This window comes from Bufo bufo, chromosome 5 (genome assembly GCF_905171765.1).
Source record: "Bufo bufo chromosome 5, aBufBuf1.1, whole genome shotgun sequence".
NCBI classification, from domain to species: Eukaryota; Metazoa; Chordata; class Amphibia; order Anura; family Bufonidae; genus Bufo; species Bufo bufo.
Genome location: NC_053393.1, coordinates 114794314 through 114813797, shown reverse-complemented (window position 1 = coordinate 114813797; position 19484 = coordinate 114794314). Strand labels below are relative to the sequence as shown.

The following is a 19484-nucleotide window of genomic DNA, read 5'->3' as shown; positions in this document are numbered from 1 at the left end:
TCAGAAGACTGGAAGTGCATAGTCTCTTAAGAAATATTCTATCCAATGATTTTATCGACTATGCTGAATATTAGTGTAATAATTGTGCTTCCTGACATTGGCTTACCACTGTGGAGAGTCTAGTTTAGGTTGGTGTGAGGATAATGCAGTGTCTGCTGTGCGGGCCCTTAGTGAGCAGATTATCCTGCTTAGATTACCCTATACATGTATACATCTGGTCTCTCCTGTTGAATGTGAAAAATGCAAGCACCGACAACTTCATTTTGTAGCAGTAATCACAGAAGAATGCAGGGCTGTAATCTCCCAGAGCGTTGTGTTCATACATTAACCACTATGTCGAGCTGCTGTCACAAAATATTTTAGCCAAATATAATCTTTCATTATATTAGAAGTTTATTATCTTAACCCCATCAGGATGGGCCAGTTTTTCCAAGAGCCTTAACTTTTTTACTTTTCTGTTCACATAGACATATGAGGGATTGTTTCTTTTGCAACACTATTTGTATTTTTAATGGCACCATTTAATTTACCATACCCTTTTCTCATTTGAAAGGGTGAGTCCTAGCTGGGATTGGATGGCACTTAGCAGGAAAGTAGTATGGTGTTTTGCAGCAAAATTGCTCCATAATGCTGGAGTAAAATTCTGTCTCAGAGTAAGCCAACCAACACTTGGTGTAGAGTTAGACAAAATTGTCTATCCCTCTACCAAACTTCTCATCCAGCCTGAGCCTCTGTGATAAATACAGTTCAGGGCTAGACAGCCTGTCTTAAGTTTTTGCCATTTATAGGATTAGTAAATCTAATCCCATATGTCAAGATAACCGCACACATGTTCACAATACAGCAGCACATCCATATATAATAAAAATGATCTTTATTTAGAGAAAGCAGGTGGACAAAGGTAATACACAAAAATTGCATTTACATGCTATATAAAGCCTCTTGCACATAAACGTGCCGTGTTTTGCGGTCCGCAAATTGACGGCCTATTATAGAAATGCCTATTCTGGTCTGAAAAACGGACAATACTAGGACATGATCTATAATTTTTGCGAGGTTACGGAACGGAGCAATGGATGCGGACAGCACACGATGTGCACCCGAGCCGCAAAGAATGCAGCTCTCCCGCGGAACCAAACCACGTTCGTGTGCAAGAGGCCTAAAGCCTCATTCACACATCAGTGTTTTGGTCAGTGATCTCCATCAGTGATTGTGAGCCAAAACCAGGATTGGAGCCTCCACAGACATAAGGTATAAGGGAAAGATCTGCTCCTGTTCTGTGTTTAGAGCCGCACCTGGTTTGGGCTCAGAATCACTGATGGAAATCACTGACCAAACACTGACTGTGTGAAGGAGACTTAAGGCCACCATGTGACTCACTTCAAAATAGACCAACATACATACCATATAATGAAATGTTCCTCTGAAGGAAATGTATATAATACAGTCATCAAAGAGGATAAAGGTAACCTTGGCAAAAAAATTCAACGATTACATGCGAATAAACATGAATCATCACAAAAATTACAGTGTCAAATATACATAAAAATAAATAATGAAGAACGTGCAAGATAAGAATCCAGGTGGAAATTACCCAGACATGAGTGGTGAGTCATGTGAATTCCCATGTGGGTAAGAAAGACCACATGCGTATCACACGTGTATCATCGTATGATGACTTCCTCAGTGGATGCTGAATCATTATTTATTTTGTTATATTTTATTTTTTTGTATAAAATTTTGGACTTTGATGGACTTATGTCTTTTTTCAACCGTATTAACTATGTAGCTATAGGGATGCGCTGCCATATTGCTTACTTGTGTGCTCTTTTTTTTTTACATGTGGTTACTTTATACCGGTTCTTCCCAAACTTTTCATGTCAATTCCCCCTAGTGACAAGAAATTTCAACCGAGTACCCTCGAGGAGGCGAGAAGTGATAAATGTTAACAAAATAAGGGTAATCTTACGCTGCTGTCATAGGCTTTCTTCTAAGCCTTTGTCAACGGTTTCTGCAGATTTTAGAGAAAGAATAGCGCAACATGCATCCCTAATCTTACTGTCAAAAGGACAGACACCACTTTAGGACCCATGATGGATGACTATTACTTTTTAAATTACATTTCCCCCTATGAGATGCCCCAGCCCATAAGACGCACCTAGGTTTTAGAGGAGGACAATAAGAAAAAAATTTTTTCATTAGATCTCAGATCAGACCAGCAATCAGACCCCCAATGTTAATCAGACCTCAGCTGACAGCCCCAATAAGACCCCCAATGTTAATAAGACCTCAGATCAGACCCCCCAATCAGACCTCAGCTCAGACTCCAATGTGAATTACCCCCAAGCAGACCTCATATAAGAGCCCCCATTGGCCTCTCATCAGCCCCATATGCATCTAATGGCATTGGCCTCACATCAGCCCCCATTGCCTCAGATCAGCCCCCATGCCTCACGCTTGATAAAATAAAAAAAACACTTATCTCTCCTGCCCTGGACGCTGCCGCTACACACCGCCAGCATGATCTTCTTCCTCCTGCTGTCGGCTGTGCTGTGAATCGGCGCACACAGAATTAGGTCACAGAGCGCCCTCACGCTGTGCGCAGCAACTGCACAGCCGACTGCCGAGGACCAGGAAGCAGTGGGTACAGAGCCTTCACTGCTTCCCGGTATTCCGATATTTGCCCCATAAGGGTACTTTCACACTAGCGTTATTCTTTTCCGGCATTGAGTTCCATCCTAGGGGCTCAATACCGGAAAAGAACTGATCAGTTATATCCTAATGCATTCTGAATGGAGAGCAATCCGTTCAGGATGCATCAAGATGTCTTCAGTTCAGTCTTTTTCCCTTTACAGGACGGAGATAATATCGCAGAATGATGCGGTTTTATCTTCGTCCAAAATTCCTGAACACTTGCCGGAATTTTTTCCCATTGAAATGCATTAATGCCGAATCCGGCCCCGAGTGTTCCGGCAAAACGGATCAGTTTTTGCGTTCTGCGCATGCTTAGACGGTAAAAAAGGTGAAAAAAAATAAATTACGGATCCGCCATTTCAATGCATTTGTCAGACGGATCAGGATCCAACAAATGCCATCAGTTTGCATACGTTTTGACAGATCCGGCAGGCAGTTCCAGAATCTACCTGCCGGAATCTTCTGCCACAAGTGTGAAAGTACCCTAAGACGCTGGGGCATTTTCCTCCCACTTTTTTGGGGGAGGGAAATGTGTCTTATGGGGCGAAAAATCTTTTACATCCAGTAACATCTCCTCTGATATGGATGTTCTCTTTCCTCATCTTCTTCATTCGGACCAGACTGCCATGTTGACTTCTTTCTTCCATGAATCATGTCTGCAGAGTTTGTCACACACACATCTTAGTTTCCTACTTTTTCATCCTCCTCCTCACCTCAAGGACACCTCATCCTGCTACCCCCAATACTGTGTCCCCCAATACTATACTGCAGAAACAGATAATTCCCCTGCAAATACTAGTTCCATACAGATAGTGTCTCCATCAATAATTATTGAGACACAGTGCCCTTAAAAATAATTGCGCTCAGCAAAAAGTTGACCTGACAGTAATAGTGCCATAAACATAGTGTCTCCCAAAAATAATTGATACGATACTGATACTATACCAGGGTGCCCCCACAGTAATAGCGCTTCCAATAGTCCCACCGGTAGTACTAATTCGTTCCCAGAGTTACCATAGTAAAAGTAGTGCCCATACAGTGCCCTGAATAGTAATAATTTTCCCATATTGTGCCCAAAAAGTAATAATGTCCCCAAAGTACCCACAGTAGTAATACGTTTCCCCAGTAGTAATAAAGCCTACCATAATGCCCTCTGGTAGTAATAATCCCGTATAATGCCCCCAGTAGTAGTAGTAGAGCCCATCACAATACCCCCAGTAGTAATAACTCTGGGGGTAATAACTCTGGCAGATCCACCTCCAGCTTAGGGTTTTATTAAGACCAGCATCTAAAACGCCAGTCTTAATAAATGTGCCCCTTAATGTGTGAAGATTCAGGTCAATTAAGATGGCAATGGCTAGGGATGGCATGGATGATGTGTTTTCTTTCCTTTATACATATTTTAGAATAACGATTAGTTACATTATTATATACGTTCATTACTTCATGTGTCCCCCAAGAGGTCATAACAGATCTTTTGAGGGACATTTTCATCAAATTCATTTGTTTTACATTTTCCATTGTAACTGGGGCACCCATAGGAGTCTCAGTCAGGTCTCTAGAGCTGCTTCAAACGGCAGATTTTGCGCACGGATTTCCTCACCCAAATCCTTGCGGAATCCACACGGAACCACCTCACAATGGGCATCCGTACTGCTGTCTGTATGGCCATATATCACTGTAGGGATGGTATCAGGCAGGAGATGAGCAGTGCCTGGTTTCCTCCTGACATTAGGTCACTTTCAAGGTCACATGAACGTGTCGTCTCTCCACCTAGGAAAAGCAGAGAGAAGGCTGCTGCGCTCACAGGAGCGCCGGTGCCTTCTCCTCAGACAGCTGATCGGCGGGGGTCCCGGGTGTTGGACCCCCACCAATCAGATACTAATGACCTATCCGGGGAGGGGTAGGTCATTAGTAAAAAATAAATAAAAAATCTCGGATAACTCCTTGAAATATATTGCATAGCACAGACTATCATATTGCCAGCTGATAGGTTCTGAATTTATCTCTGGCAATAATCCGAAATAATAAAATGGGAAGTCTGTATCTAGAGCAGAAGCTTGTCATTTTCATATGGAGCTGTCAGTGCCTATTGCGTCTGCACAGTAGTGACTCCTACGCAGTTGAATAATGCAATTAACTGCATATATCCTGCAAATAAGCAGTAATATTATGTAAATTTCTGCTGATGGAGGAGATGAGAGGACGAGAAGGCATGAGTAGACAGAGCAGTGCTATTATTTTGTATCATTATCCAGTTTCAGGTCAATTTACACGTGTTTGTGGGTTGAGCGCTGAAGTAAATTGTGCTCCTTTAAATGGAGGAGTATATTGCATTTGAATGTCTTTGTCGCCTGGATGGAGATTGCATTAGTTTAAATGCTCGAGAACTGTCCGTAACTACCCGGCACATCTGGTTGTATCTGGCGGCCGAGCTGTGATAAAGCACTTAACGTATTCTGTGTAATATACAGACAGATCTGCAGCTGCATGGCTCACTATGGCCCTGCTTTACTGAAATATCCAAAAAGGAATATTTTACACCTAGAATCTGCACCAGAGGTGTAAACGACTGAGTCATATTGCTCGTCACGTGCCCCCTTTTTATCACAATAGATCCGTTGTTCCGTGCTTGTCAGCGAGTTATGGTAAATCAATGATCTTTCTTTTACATTGCGGCTTCTGCACCAGGGAAGACTGTAAGCCCCTTAATGCAGTGCATTAAAAGACTAAAGCGCCATGAAAGCTTTTAGTGGATTTCATATCACCGCTATAAATAAACGGCAACGTTTCTAGAAAGTAGATATCGAGCCGGGGAATGACGCATAGAGCAGCCTATGTATAAACAGCATATTTTTAGCATAAGGTGACTTTCTCTCTGTCTTATATGGCCGAATATTCACAAAAGCAATGGCTGGAGTGCAGGGCAGTGTGTCCTTGAGAAATATCTGTGCATAATCCAAATGTATTATCGTGTCCTAGCGTGGTGGGACTTCTATTTATAACGAGAATGTCTGGGACCCGCTGCTATCTTAATTTGTGTTTACAGTGGTATGAGACATGGTCACGTGCAACTGTGCCCATGTGAGTGATCACAGATTTAGCTTTAGCTGGGGAGATTTTAAAAGGGTTGTCCCACAAAAAATATTCGACAGTTCTCAAACCAGCACCTGGATCTGAATACTTTTGTAATTGGATGTAATTAAAAATGTATCATAGCTACTGTGTTATTCAATGAAATCTATCTGAATAGCGCCACCTGCTGTTTGCTCTTTTTCTAATTCCTCTGTCCTGCTCGCTGAGATGGAAGCAGATGCTCAGAGGATGCCGGTAAACTTCCAGGTTTTTGAGCTTTTAGATGACGTTATCACACTCGATCACGGCATTAAAGGCTTTAATGACTGCGATTGGCGTTCTTGCCAGTCGCAGTCATTAGCCAAGGGTCTCTGCTGTTTTAAACAGCGGAGACCCGCCGGCCATGGTGCCCGCTGCACGCGCGAGCAGGCACCATGTTTTCTCATTGCTCCATCATTGCTTTAGATGCAAATCAGCATAAAAATGGATCAGCAACGGAGTAAGGAAGAAAAAAGCGGTAAGTCCATCTAGTTCAATCTATTATCATGCAGCGTTGATCCAGAGGATGACGAAACATCCTTGTCAGTTTTCTTGATGAAAATATAAATAACAGTTGTGATAAATTCCTGGATCGTTGACCCACCTCAAGCACTCCACTACAGATAAGTTGTAACAGTGTTTCTCTCAACAAAAGAGTCCAAATCTCTCTTAAATTAATTTAACCCTCTAAGGCTAGGTTCACATTTTGCCCTACGTTTAACATATACAGTTGGGGAAAAAAGGATACGAAAACGCAGTACACCACGCTTTTCCATCCTGCAGAGTCCATTAAAAAAACATTCATACAGAGTACAGCATGGGAAGTAAAAATACATGTGCTGGTGTATAAGAGAAACCATGAATTGCCTGCATTAGAGCATACCACCGGCACCCGTCAGACCTTGATGACTTATAATGACAGGTTCCTTCGTGGTTTTTGTGAGAAGAGGAGTGCTGCATTCAGCCCGTTATTCCCATCAAAGTCGCTGGTATCCACAGTGGAGGCTCTTCGCTAGATGCGGCTCAAGCCAATAATGATAAAGCTAGGAATCAGTAGACCAGTGCAGTGCATGGTAATACCAGGTCCTCAACCTCGTGCAATGAAAAATTCTACCTTTTTTATTGAGCATTTATGAATCATATAGCTTTACTGTATGATGGTGGGTCTCCCTTGTTGGGTACTGCCACCTACATCTGTCGTGTTGCCCTGGGAGACATCACCCTTTTGCTCCCGCTACCAATAACATGTTCGGAAAGGTACACTTGGAGGCCTTCACACCACGTGCAACCTTTTGAAATATTTTGGCCCCCACACTGTCTGAAATCTCCAGCGACTTTGCTGAACAACATCAATTTTAGAACAGAATTTGGGCACGGGCATCTACTTAGAATAGAAATGCATCCTTGGAAACACACAGAGAAGCAAACAGAGCTGACAATCTGAGCAGAAGTGTAGAAGCAAACAAGACGATATGTGTAAGCCAATGCTAATATGCAAGAACTGAACTGCCCCCACGGCTGCTGATAGAGAGGTCCACCCGATGCATCATGGCCTAGTGGGTCCCATTGGTGACTAGCAGGTCTGGGATTTGCAAACGTAATAACCTCTAGTTTGTCTGTGTCAGGGAATTAAGATAAGTGCCAGTGCTACAGTGACCAATATTATTGGTGGGCTTTCCTTCAGGGGTCCTGGCATGTTCAGTGGGTAGAGGGGCAGCAGCGTACATCTCTGCCAGTGGCTTATCTGCTTCAGGAACAAAGGATCAGGCATGTTGAAGCTGAACATCCCTTCTCCGACAGATCTGAGAATACGGACAAGTCGTGGGCTGCCCCTCCGAAAATTGTCAGGTTCAGTCAAAATTTAAAGGGGACACGTCTGCTCTTTTATTTTTGTTTTTTGCAAATCTCAGAAATCACTTTTTGACACACTGTGCCCCAAAATGTAAATATGTATGGAAGAGTCATCTAAGTGGTGACCAGATCAGGAAGAATGCCTGTCCTGGCCCCAAATCCATCCCACTTGTCGGCATCGTCATTTCCCTGCCGCTGTACAGGAACCTTCATCAAATTTCACGCATGTGCTGTTGACATGTACTATGTACTTGACATGTACTACCTGGGCATATGCAGTGAAACCTGGTGTGCCCGGCTTTAGCACTGTTCCTGAATATAGAAGCACAGCGGTGAAGCCATGCACACTACGGGTGGTACATGGCAACGGTCCATGTGCAAGATTTGGTGCAGACTGCTGATGACCTATAGCGACTAGGGGATTGCTAAACATGCCAAAAGAGAGCCGGGAAAGGAGCCAGGACTGCGTGACATAAAAGCAAAAGGCATTTTAAAAACTGGTTTCTGAAATTTGGCTTCATTGGGTTGAGCATTCAGGGGCATGTATAGAAAAATGATCACTTTGCATAAGAAGCCATGAAGGTTGTTTAGGTGCAAAAAAAAAAACTAAAACATACTCAAACTACTTCTAGGTGAGATTGTTCTGGAATACATTCACACTGGCGTTTCTGGGTCCGCTTGTGAGATCCGTTTCAGGGGTTTCACAAGCGGCCCCAAACGGATCAGTTTAGCCCCAATGCATTCTGAATAGATAAGGATCCGCTCAGAATGCATCAGTTTGGCTCCGTTCAGCCTCCATTCCGCTCTGGACGCAGACACAAAAACGCTGCTTGCAGCGTTTTGGTGTCCGCCTGGCGGTGTGTAGCCAAATGGATCCGTCCTGACTTACAATGTAAGTCAATGGGGACGGATCCGTTTACATTGACACAATATTGGTGCAATTGTAAACGCATCCGTTCCCCATTGACTTTCAATGTAAGTCAGGACGGATCCGTTTGACTTACACTTAGACTTTTTTTTTTCTTAGTTATGCAGACGGATCCGTACTGAACGGATACCAGCGTTTGCATTTATAGGTGCGAATCCGTCTGTGCAGATACCAAACGGATTCGAACCTAACGCAGGTGTGAAAGTAGCCTTAAAGGGAACCTGTCACCATAAAAATGCAGTGCAATCTGCAGGCTGCATGTTATAGAGCAGGAGGAGCTGAGCAGACTTATTTATGGTTTTATGAAAAATGATTTAGCAAAGTTTGTAATGTGTTCACTTAAATCTTTGCTCATTCTGAGATCAGGAGTCTGATTAAGTGATTCATAGCCTTCCCTGTATAAGTGTATACAGAGATAGCTGTCAGTCACTGATTAGGACCGCCCACATGACTCCTAAGCTCAGAATGAACAAAGATTTAAATGAATAAATGACATACTTTTCTGGATCTTTTTTTCCCATAAAACTATTATCTGCTCAGCTCTTCCTGCTCTATAACATGCTGCCTGCAGACTGCTTTTTCACGGTGACAGGTTCTCTTTAAGGCCTAGTTCACACAAACGTTTTTTTTTGCGAGTGTAGGGGCCGTTTTTTTGTGTTCCGTATACGGAACCATTCATTTCAATGGTTCCGCAAAAAAACCGGAATGTACTCCGTATGCATTCCGTTTTTCCGTTCTGTTGAAAGATAGAACATGTCCTATTATTGCCCGCAAATCACGTTCCGTGGCTCTATTCAAGTGAATGGGTCCGCAAAAAAAACTGAACACATACGGAAATGCATCCGTATGTCTTCAGTATCCGTTCCGTTTTTGCTGAACCATCTATTGAAAATTTTATGCCTAGCACAATTTTTTCTATGTAATTTCTGTATACTGTATATGCCATACGGAAAAACGGAACAGAAACGGAAACACAACGGAAACAAAAAAATGGAGCAACGGATCCGTGAAAAACGGACCGCAAAACACTGAAAAAGGCCTTATGCACACGACCGTTGTTGTGTTCTGTTCTGCAAAATGGGGTTCCGTTGTTCCGTGATCCGTTTCCGTTTTTGTTTCAGTGTGTCTTCCTTTATTTTTGGAGGATCACCAGACATGAAGGAAAGTAAAAAAAAGTGTAAGTCAAGTTTGACGCGGATGACAATCTTGTGTGCCTCCGCGTTTTTTCACGGTCCCATTGACTTGAATGGGTCCGAGAACCGTTTTCCGTGAAAAAAATAGGACAGGTTATATTTTTTTGACGGACTGGAACCACGGATCACGGACGCGGATGACAAACGGTGCATTAGCCGAGTTTTCAGCGGACCCATTGAAAGTCAATGGGTCCGCAGGAAATCACGAAAAACGGAACAACGGACACAGAATAAAACAACGGTCGTGTGCATGAGGCCAAAGCCATACGTTCGTGTGAACTAGGCCTAAGGGCGTGTTCACATGTACCCGATACACTTCTAGATTTGAGAACAAATAAATCCCTATAGTTTTAAAGTAGCAACACATTGGATGAGATTGGAACGACTGTCATGCACACGTTGCTGAGAAAAATCAGAGCGTAAAATAGACCTGTGGTATGTATTATAAATCTGTATAGTGTCAACTCATTCTGCTGATTTTTACCCCAAGTTTGAGCCCTTTCAATGCGTAAAATCTATGTTGAATCCACAGCAACATCTGCAGCGGTCAGGGAGGAGCCAAAGTGAAGGATGAGGGTGGTAGTGGCTCTGGATGCAACAATTTTTCACAGTACCTATCCTGTCCCTGTTGCTCCCTAGGGCCGAGGCAGTGAAAGGAGGGGGCACTCTTTCTTCCCTCAGGGCACACCCTGGTTTTGGGGCTCCTATCTGATGGTAGTTGGGGTGCCTATGATGTTAAGTGTCTGTACGGGTGCAAGGCAGGGCATGTAGAGTGCAGTGGCCAGTGCATAGTGCAGGAGTCAGTAACCAGGCCAGATGTAGAAAAATAAACATCTCTCTTTACTCAACAGTAAAAGAGGAGTTGTAGTACATTCAATTATACCAAAACACAGTTTCAGCTGTACACAGTGCAAATCTTTCCAGATAACGATATGTGGATTTAAGCAAGGATGGGAGTTATGGCCCTCTTCCCTTTCTGTCTGTCTTCTGCAGAATCAATGGCAGGCCGTCGTACTCTTGCAATGGTGGTAATGTCCAATGAGGAACACAGTTTTTTAGAGATACAACTGGCCAGGTCGTGTCCAGGTGTGAAGGTTGTCTTAACAGTGTCCCTCACTGCAGTAAAGTCTTAACAGCTTTTGGTAGCAGGTTATCTTGCTGACTCCAGTGCTCAGCCATGCAGATTCTAAGTTATCTAGTTCTCATCTTCTGTAGCCCATGCAGAGATCAGTTAGTCTCTGTGGCTTTCTGGGCCTAAGAAGAGGGAGCACATGGACTTTGCCTCTCACTGAACCCCAGTCTAGATTGACCTACGTTAAGGAGTGTGAACAGACAAAATTTAACCCGCCTAGAAGGGCAGAGCCAGAATCGTTAACCCTGGCTGTGCAATCTATACATAGCTATACTGAGCATAATACACCAAATGACAACACATAATGATATAATTAATTAACTAACAAACCATTGGCAGAGATCCCTTGTTCTGGGGTACTTCACCTCCAGGAAAAATCCCATATTTAATATATGAGGATTTTTCCGCAGATTTGCCATGGAATTTTTAACAAATTGACTTACTCTAAAGGGTTATTTGACAGAAGCCTTCATATGCATCATCCCATTTCTTATGCATATGTAATGTCAGGAAGCGGTAAATTAATGTAGAGATCGCTGATCTTTATGGACAGACATGCAAGGTACATCACCTGTATTGACCTGGGTATGAAACCGCAGACATCAGACAGAACAGACATTGCAATACCAGTGACATAACTAGCCAGATTTGTTATTCAGGTGTCTAGGTTGCTGTAGTGCCAGCCGTACGGGTGCCCATCCAGCTTTAACAGAAACAAATCTTACTATGAAACTTCCTAACCGAATTTGGTAAACTGTCCAATAAGATAACGCAAATTATGGCATTTGGTACATTTTTAATTTAACGGAGAATCTGCTTTAATTTATTGCTTGCCTTAACTGATTCATCTTCATTATGTTTTAATTCAGTCGACCTAAGCATCATCCTGATGTATGATTACAGCTCTTCTCCCATTTACAAAATGATGCTTCTGTGCCCAAATTAATGGAACATTTCATTATACAAATACATTATGATAAGCAAACATCTGTAAAGAAGGCGATGATGATTTTTTGTTCTTCTTATTTTTATGCTTTTAGGCCTTATTATTGTCCCAAGTGCTGGTGTGGGGATTGTGCTTGGTGGTTACATCATCAAGAAGCTGAAACTGAGCGCAAGGGAATCAGCAAAACTGGCCATGATCTGTTGCGGCGTCTCATTGCTCTGCTTTTCCACGCTTTTCATTGTGGGATGTGAAAGCATCAATCTTGGAGGAATCAATATACCTTACACCACTGGGTAGGTATGCACCAAATTAAATTGTACTAGGGATCGTTGATTGTGGTGACAGCCAGTGCTGTCCATTTCCACTGGCTGGTTGCCTAAATCAACTTCTCGTCAGTGGCTGATGTTATAGAAGATGTCAGTATTTCGAAGCCGGCGGCGTTCTATAGCTAGGCTGTTTAACAGTTGCATGCAGTAAACAGAACACAGGTAAGATAACTAAGGCCATGCTGACTGCTATATATTGTTAGAAAGAAATCTGTGTACATTCGGTTGGGAAATGTTAGACGACATGCACGTTTAAAGCATTGATGGCTTAGTGAGTGCAAGTCTACGGCTGGAATTCTCAGGGATCTGACAGCTCCACTCCACTTCACAGGATGATGTTACCATCCTGACATTGCAATTTACTTGTGGTCTTTAACTTATTTTAAACATAGTAGTCTGGCAGAATAGATATCTCTGTATACATAAGGTTGACAACCAACATAGTCAACATTACTATACATGCTAGTGATACTTCTAGACAAAACTAGGAGGAGGTGCAGGTGGTGCACGAATCCTGGGGGATGCGGGATGCCAACAAGCCACTCTTCTTGACCAGGGTATTTAGATACAGGGCTATGGTTGCAGAGCTAGGCTGACTTGGAGTCTGTAAAGCTATGAAATATGGATGACAACCCATTAGCAAGGCATAATATAGACCAAACTGGTTGTCACCTACCCTGAATGACTAAAGAAAGCTTGACATTATTTTTTTACAATCTGACTAAAGAGTAATGTCCCATAGATATAGCGTTATTTTTGTATTATTTCTATGGAGGCATGCCCTAAGAGTTTCTTACTTTTGCCTGTGTCAGCAAAGGGTTGTGCGGCTTTGCAATTGCTGGAACACCACAAGTTATACCGCCAAATTTTCTGTAAAAAATAACACATCGTGCAGAACTATTTTTTCTGGTTAAAATGACAGAACCTCATGGACTCCATTATAAGATGTCATGTGACAGATCACCGCAGATTCAATTCGAACAGAAAAATGGAATTTCGAATGCTCATTTCAGTTTACATCCGGAAGTTCTTTTGTGAAGATACATATGGTAAGGGATTTAATGCAACGTGCCGAGTAACTTTGTGTCTATACTGTGTCATCCCTCTCCTTCTCGCGCAGTCCCACGCTAACGATGCCGCACAGGAATCTAACAGGTGGCTGCAATGTTAACTGCGGTTGTAAAATTCATGAATATGAGCCAGTGTGTGGATCAGATGGAATTACATACTTCAATCCTTGTCTCGCTGGATGCATCAATGTGGGAAATCAAAGCATTGCTGTAAGTACAGAATGTGAGCTACTTGTCTACTGACTGTTATTAGTGAAGGCGCCTTTCTATCACTGTGACCGGCGCTCTTCCTTCCAGGGACAGTATCCATATTATGTTCGCTAAAATGTGAGGCCGCAGCTTCTATTTTTTAACCCCCACACACATACATGCACCCAGGGAAGCATACTGTAGCTACCTGCTCTCCGGAGCGCAATTCCAGCACCCTGGGTCTACTCATATACAGACATCTGGTCACTCAGTTAATGTCTGGCAGCAGCAGTGGCACGTCATTGCGATCACAAGATGCTTGGGGGACACTTCACTGTTATGGGATCCCACAATGCAGGAACTGAAGCACAGTGAGCACAGCTGTGAAGCCATGGAGCCAGAACTGAGCTTAAGAGAGCAGGTAAGTATGTGGCCATTGACAGGTCCCGTTTAAAAAAACAATTGGAAGTTGGACAAGCTCTTTAAGGCGGTATTCACATAGTAGGCTACTTTTACGCCAGTGTTTTTGCTGGATCCGTCATGGATCAGCAAAAACGCTTGCGTTCTGATAATACAACCGTCTGCATCTGTTATGAACGGATCCTGTTGTATTATCTTTAACATAGCCAAGGCGGAGCCGTCTCTAAAACCATTGTAAATCAATGGGGGACGGATCCGTTTTCTTTTGTGTCAAAGAAAACGCATCCGTCCCCATTGACTTACATTCTTAGTCATGATGGATCCGTCTTGCTCCGCACTACATCGCGGACAGAAAAATTCTGCTTGCAGCGTTATTTTGTCCGCAATGGGCACGCAACCAAACCAAACAGAATGTATTCTGGTGCACTACGTTCAGTTCAGTTTTGTCCCCATTGACAATGAATGGGGAAAAACTGAAGCGGTTTCCCTCACTATTGAGATCCTATAACGAATCTCAATAGCGGAAATGGAAAGCGCAAGTGTGAAAGTAGCCTTATAAAGTGATGGTATAAGCTAATGGGCACTGCTCTTTGCTACGAGGTACCAGACAGGGCTCTGCTGCCAGACACAGCTCTGCTGCTAAACAGTTCTCTGCTGCTAGACAATGCTCTTCTGCTAGACAGCGCTCTGCTTCCAGACATCAAGCCGCTGCTTGACACCACTCTGCTGTTAGACACCACTATAATGCTATACACCGCTCTGCTGCTAGACACCGCTCTGCTGCTAGACACCGATCTGCTGCTAGACACCGCTCTGCTGTTAGACACCGCTCTGCTGTTAGACACCGCTCTGCTGCTAGGCACCGCCCTGCTGCTAGACACCGCTCTGCTGCTAGACACCGCTCTGCTGTTAGACACCGCTCTGCTGCTAGACACCGCTCTGCTGCTAGACACCGCCCTGCTGCTAGACACCGCCCTGCTGATAGGCACCGCCCTGCTGCTAGACACCGACATGGTGCTAGACACCACCCTGCTGCTAGACGCCGCCCTGCTGCTAGGCACCGCCCTGCTGCTAGGCACCGCCATGGTGCTAGGCATCGCTCTGCTGCTAGGCACCGCCCTGGTGCTAGACACCGCCATGGTGCTAGGCACCGCCCTGCTGCTAGGCACCGCCCTGCTGCTAGGCACCGCCATGGTGCTAGACACCACCCTGCTGCTAGGCACCGCCATGGTGCTAGACACCGCCCTGCTCTGCAGAGAAGAGACTTGAATGTGACCTCCTGTAACTACAGGGAGGGGGAGTTGGGAAATAAATTGGCATGCCCCCGATGGCACTGACTGAGTCATGAGGATCCCATACATATAGACAGACATACAGTTGTCAGGTTTGGCAGACATTAGTGTGTATGGCCACTGGCCAGCTTTAGTCAAACACACTGGAGATGACACCAGGAGAATGGACAAGTGACTACATGTAAGGCTGACTTACCGAGGCCTCTCAGCTACAGGCAGTACATTAGTGAATAATCTTACTACTTGTAAACCAGCTGCACATAACTTTTAAAGATTAGAAATTCACTTTCGGATGTTGTCCAACATAGTGAAAGCAGCTGCAACAGCGATGACACCCAAAGCCAGGCCATGCAGATTTGTAATGACAGAAGTGGAAACCCACTGCAGTTTGTGAATAGTCGCCTGGTTTGGAAAAAAAACTGTGTGGCCATTAACAAACTGCAAGGAGTTACAACTTCTTTCATTAGTAATCTGCAGGGACCTGCTGATTCGGGCTGCATTGCGGCTGCTGCTCGGCAGTGTGACAGCCACTATGCGAGACATCATTCTTAAAGGGGTTTCCAGCCTTTGGAACTTATACTCACATCTGTTTCATTTTTGCACCCTGGCTCAGATCTTCTGGTCCCCGGGCTATAAACCTTTGGATGGACAATCTCATGTGCAATGCTGCAGCCAATGCTGCTGAATGGCCTCAGCAGTGACATGTCCCCAAGTGGCAAGTGACCCAGCAGTTCTTGGGGACATGTTACCACTGAGACCAGTCAGTGCTGCAGCAGTGTACACGACCGTGTTCTTCTTTACAGGCTGAGGACCAGAACATACCTGAATGGAGCTGGGAGCCAGAACAGGGTGGCGGGAAGCAGTTGAGTATGATTTTTTTCAATAGGTACAACGCACTGCCTGGTGACCATTAAAAAAGTCCCAAATGCTGGACAACCCCTTTAAAGGGCATCTGTCAGCAGATTTGTACCTATGACACTGGATGACCTGTAGCATGTGCTCTTGGCTGCTGAAGGCATCTGTGTTGGTCCCATGTTCATATGTGTCCGCATTGCTGAGAAAAATGATGCTTTAATATATGAAAATGAGCCCCTAGGAGCAATGGGGGCGTTGGCGTTACTCCAAGAGGCTCTGCTCTCTCTGCAACTGCTGCACCCTCTCCACTTTGATTGACTTTAGGAGACGTCGGGACTAGACATAATGACATTTTCACTGCCTGGCCCTGTCAATCAAAGTGCAGAGGGCCCAGCAGTTGCAGAGACACTAGGAGTAAAGGCAACACCCCCATTGCTCCTAGAGGGTCATTTGCATATATTAAAACTTTATTTTTCTCAGCAATTCGGGCACATATGAACATTGGACCAACACATATGCCTTCAGCTGCCAAGCGCACATGTCACACGTGTGGGGTTTCGCTCTGGTAGACAGGATTAGCGGACACAGTACAGCAGCAACAACAAGTTCTTTGGCTCAAACAGTTCAGTGTTTTTTTCACACTTTAGGCATAAACAAGCAAAAAGTCACCTTGCGGTGTTGGTGGTAATTCACACCATGCGGCAATTCTGCCTCAAAGAGTCCTTGACCATAGCAGCACCAACCTGTTTTCACGCCAAACAGGTAGCAAGCCTTCATCCAGACACAAGGCTCCCAGATCCCAACACAGAGCACAGAGAGCCCTCTCTGCTGAGCCCAGTTGCCTATTTAAGGACAGCCAGGTGCTGCCAAAACCCGGATTGGCACTTAAACTCCGGTCCGGTATTTGACCTCACCTGGCTGGAAACCAGCCCAGCCGCACATGTTGGGAGGAAAATACCTGCCTTGCCAGACACAACCCCTCACTGTGTCACACAGGTCAGCCAATTTCATAGGTACAAATCTGCTGACAGATGCCCTTTAATGTGCATGAAGTGTAACTGTCGAACTTTGAGCAACTTTCTAACATAATTTATTATCATTTTTAAGAATTTCTATTTGCCATATTAGTAATGTAGCCAGTCCTGCTTCCATTAAGTTTTTGCAGGTCATCAGCATGCGTCAGACCTCATTCTACAAGTATATGTAAGAGTACAGCCGCTCTGCCAACTGATGAGTAAGACCGGTCTATGATCCTTAGTTTTTTTTCTATGATAAATTCTTATAAATAATAATAGAAATGATAGCGTTGCAGATTGTAGCAACTGTCAGCTCTGTTATGAAAACTACATGCATCCTGAAGGCGGTTCTGGGACGCAGTCCTGTCCAGATGATATATCGGGCTCCAAACTGAGATGTGATCTCAGGATACAGATCTTTGGCATGCTGGCATTCCAGTCTCTCAAATCTGAGCCAAGGCAACTTGAGCAGCCTGCGAGCCTCCGAGTTATTGTATTTTCCAACGTCTGAAGGTCGTGCCGCAGGCTTAGGAGAAATGTACTTGTTCTGCTTGACTTGACTTATTTTTGTTATGTGCCTGATTACTGAATTATACCGTGTGTCAGAACATGGTATGTCAGTTGCACATATCTAAATAATGTTTCCATAGTTAATCAGGGTCTGGTTGCTACAGTAAGCAAATAGAAGTTTACATTGATTAATATCCTCTGTAGACCATAATCTAATTATAATCGTTATGGGACTAACTTGAATAAGAGAGACGTAATAGGGGTCATGTACAATGATATTACTTGGAGCTTCTGTGCAAAATCTTATGAGGGCACCTTCCTGTTTGTTGTTGCCTACAGGATAGGATCTATGTAGATTATAAAAGTGATGTAATCATTGCATAGTAAAATAGTAATATCTGTAGTTTAAGAGTGAGCTTCAAGTCTAATATCTAAAGTCTGATACTGTTTATTAACAATATTGTGACACCCATTGTCCCTAATGTCCAAAACTGGCCATGCACATTAGATAAAAATGTCAGCTGAACCCAATGATTTCGGCAGGACCAGCCTCCTGACACTTCCTTGATGGCAGATGTTGGGGGAGATAAGGATCTGGTAGTTCAACTGCCCAGTCCTTTTGTTCTCCATCAGATAAGCTTCTGCCAGAAGACTCTGGCAGCTTCTTTCTCCCTTTTTCCTATTTAGGACACATTCACGCCTGGAGAAACCGAGCGGGCATGTGTATGGGACAGATAGCTCTCAACCAACAGCTGTCTAATGTGTGGCACAGCATCCATCCACAGATCTTGTACAGCAGCACATGAAGCCCATATTATCCTCACTATGGACCTGTAGGTACACTGCTGCCACATGGTGACCTCATGAGGAAGTGTTTTCTCCCCAAAAAGCTACGTTTCTAGAGGAGAATATCTCCATAAAGCTGTATTAGAGGAGCTGTGCAACATTGGATTCTTACGAATCTGTGAGAAAATCTCACACATGTATAGTATATAGGCTGTGGGTCACCATTATGAATACAGCACAGTATTGTACCTTAAGGGTCCATTCACACATCCGTTGTTTCTTTCCTGATCTGTTCCGTTTTTTGCGGACCAGATCTGTACCCATTCATTTTCAATGGGTCCTGAAAAAAATTGGACAGCTCAATGTCTGATTTTTTTTCAGGACCCATTGAAAATGAATAGGTACAGAACTGGTCCAAATCTGTTCCGCAAAAAACGGAACAGATCAGGAAAGAAACAACGGACGTATGAATAGACCCTAAAGCACGTAAAGAGTTGTTTAGTCCATTATCTGAAGTGCTGAAATATATGGGTTGGACAGTTTATAAAATCAGAGCCATGCAAAGGTACAGTAGAAGACTAGAGATGTCAGACAGCAGCTCGGGCAACGTAGTACTGTAGGGACTGTGTATACTGTATGTGTGGTATAGCTGGTACAGGGAGACTACTCATAAGATTGTATGTGTATAACTACTATGTAGACCCTCTGAGATGTTTTTTGTAGTGCTGGAGGACCAAATTACTTGGAAGAAACAGCTGTGGATATAGAAAGATGGGTTTGTCAAAAACACTTTTCATTTGTTTCATAGCAAAGTACAAATAATGTATTTTATGAGGTGATATTCACGGGTTACATAGGCTCATCCACCTTCTAGAGAAACATTTCAGACCACCACAGGGCTCCAGACTAAAAAAAATATTAAGGAGCCATTGGCTCCTAACCTGAAAAATTTAGGAGCCAAATTTTAATTTTTAGTCGCCAAATTTCAAATACATATAATTACGGTATAATAAAAAAAAAACACACGTCTTACCGATTTCGATACCATAAAAAAGTATTGCGATACTTGATACCACGTGAAAAAAATAAAACAACAAAAAAGCTGCATGCATTCCAGATTTTATGGAACAGTCCTAACCTAATTTTTGTTGGGACAAGGTGA

The 19484-nt window shown here is 43.7% G+C and overlaps 1 protein-coding gene across 1 annotated transcript in view; it reads left to right on the top strand.

Annotated features, from left to right (window-relative positions):
- Positions 1-19484, top strand: part of SLCO5A1 (solute carrier organic anion transporter family member 5A1) — a 110818-nt gene that overhangs the window by 80608 nt on the left and 10726 nt on the right. The window contains exons 6-7 of the mRNA XM_040431225.1: positions 11953-12151; positions 13305-13464. Coding sequence (XP_040287159.1) covers positions 11953-12151; positions 13305-13464 — 359 coding nt within the window. The remainder of the gene's footprint in view (positions 1-11952; positions 12152-13304; positions 13465-19484) is intronic.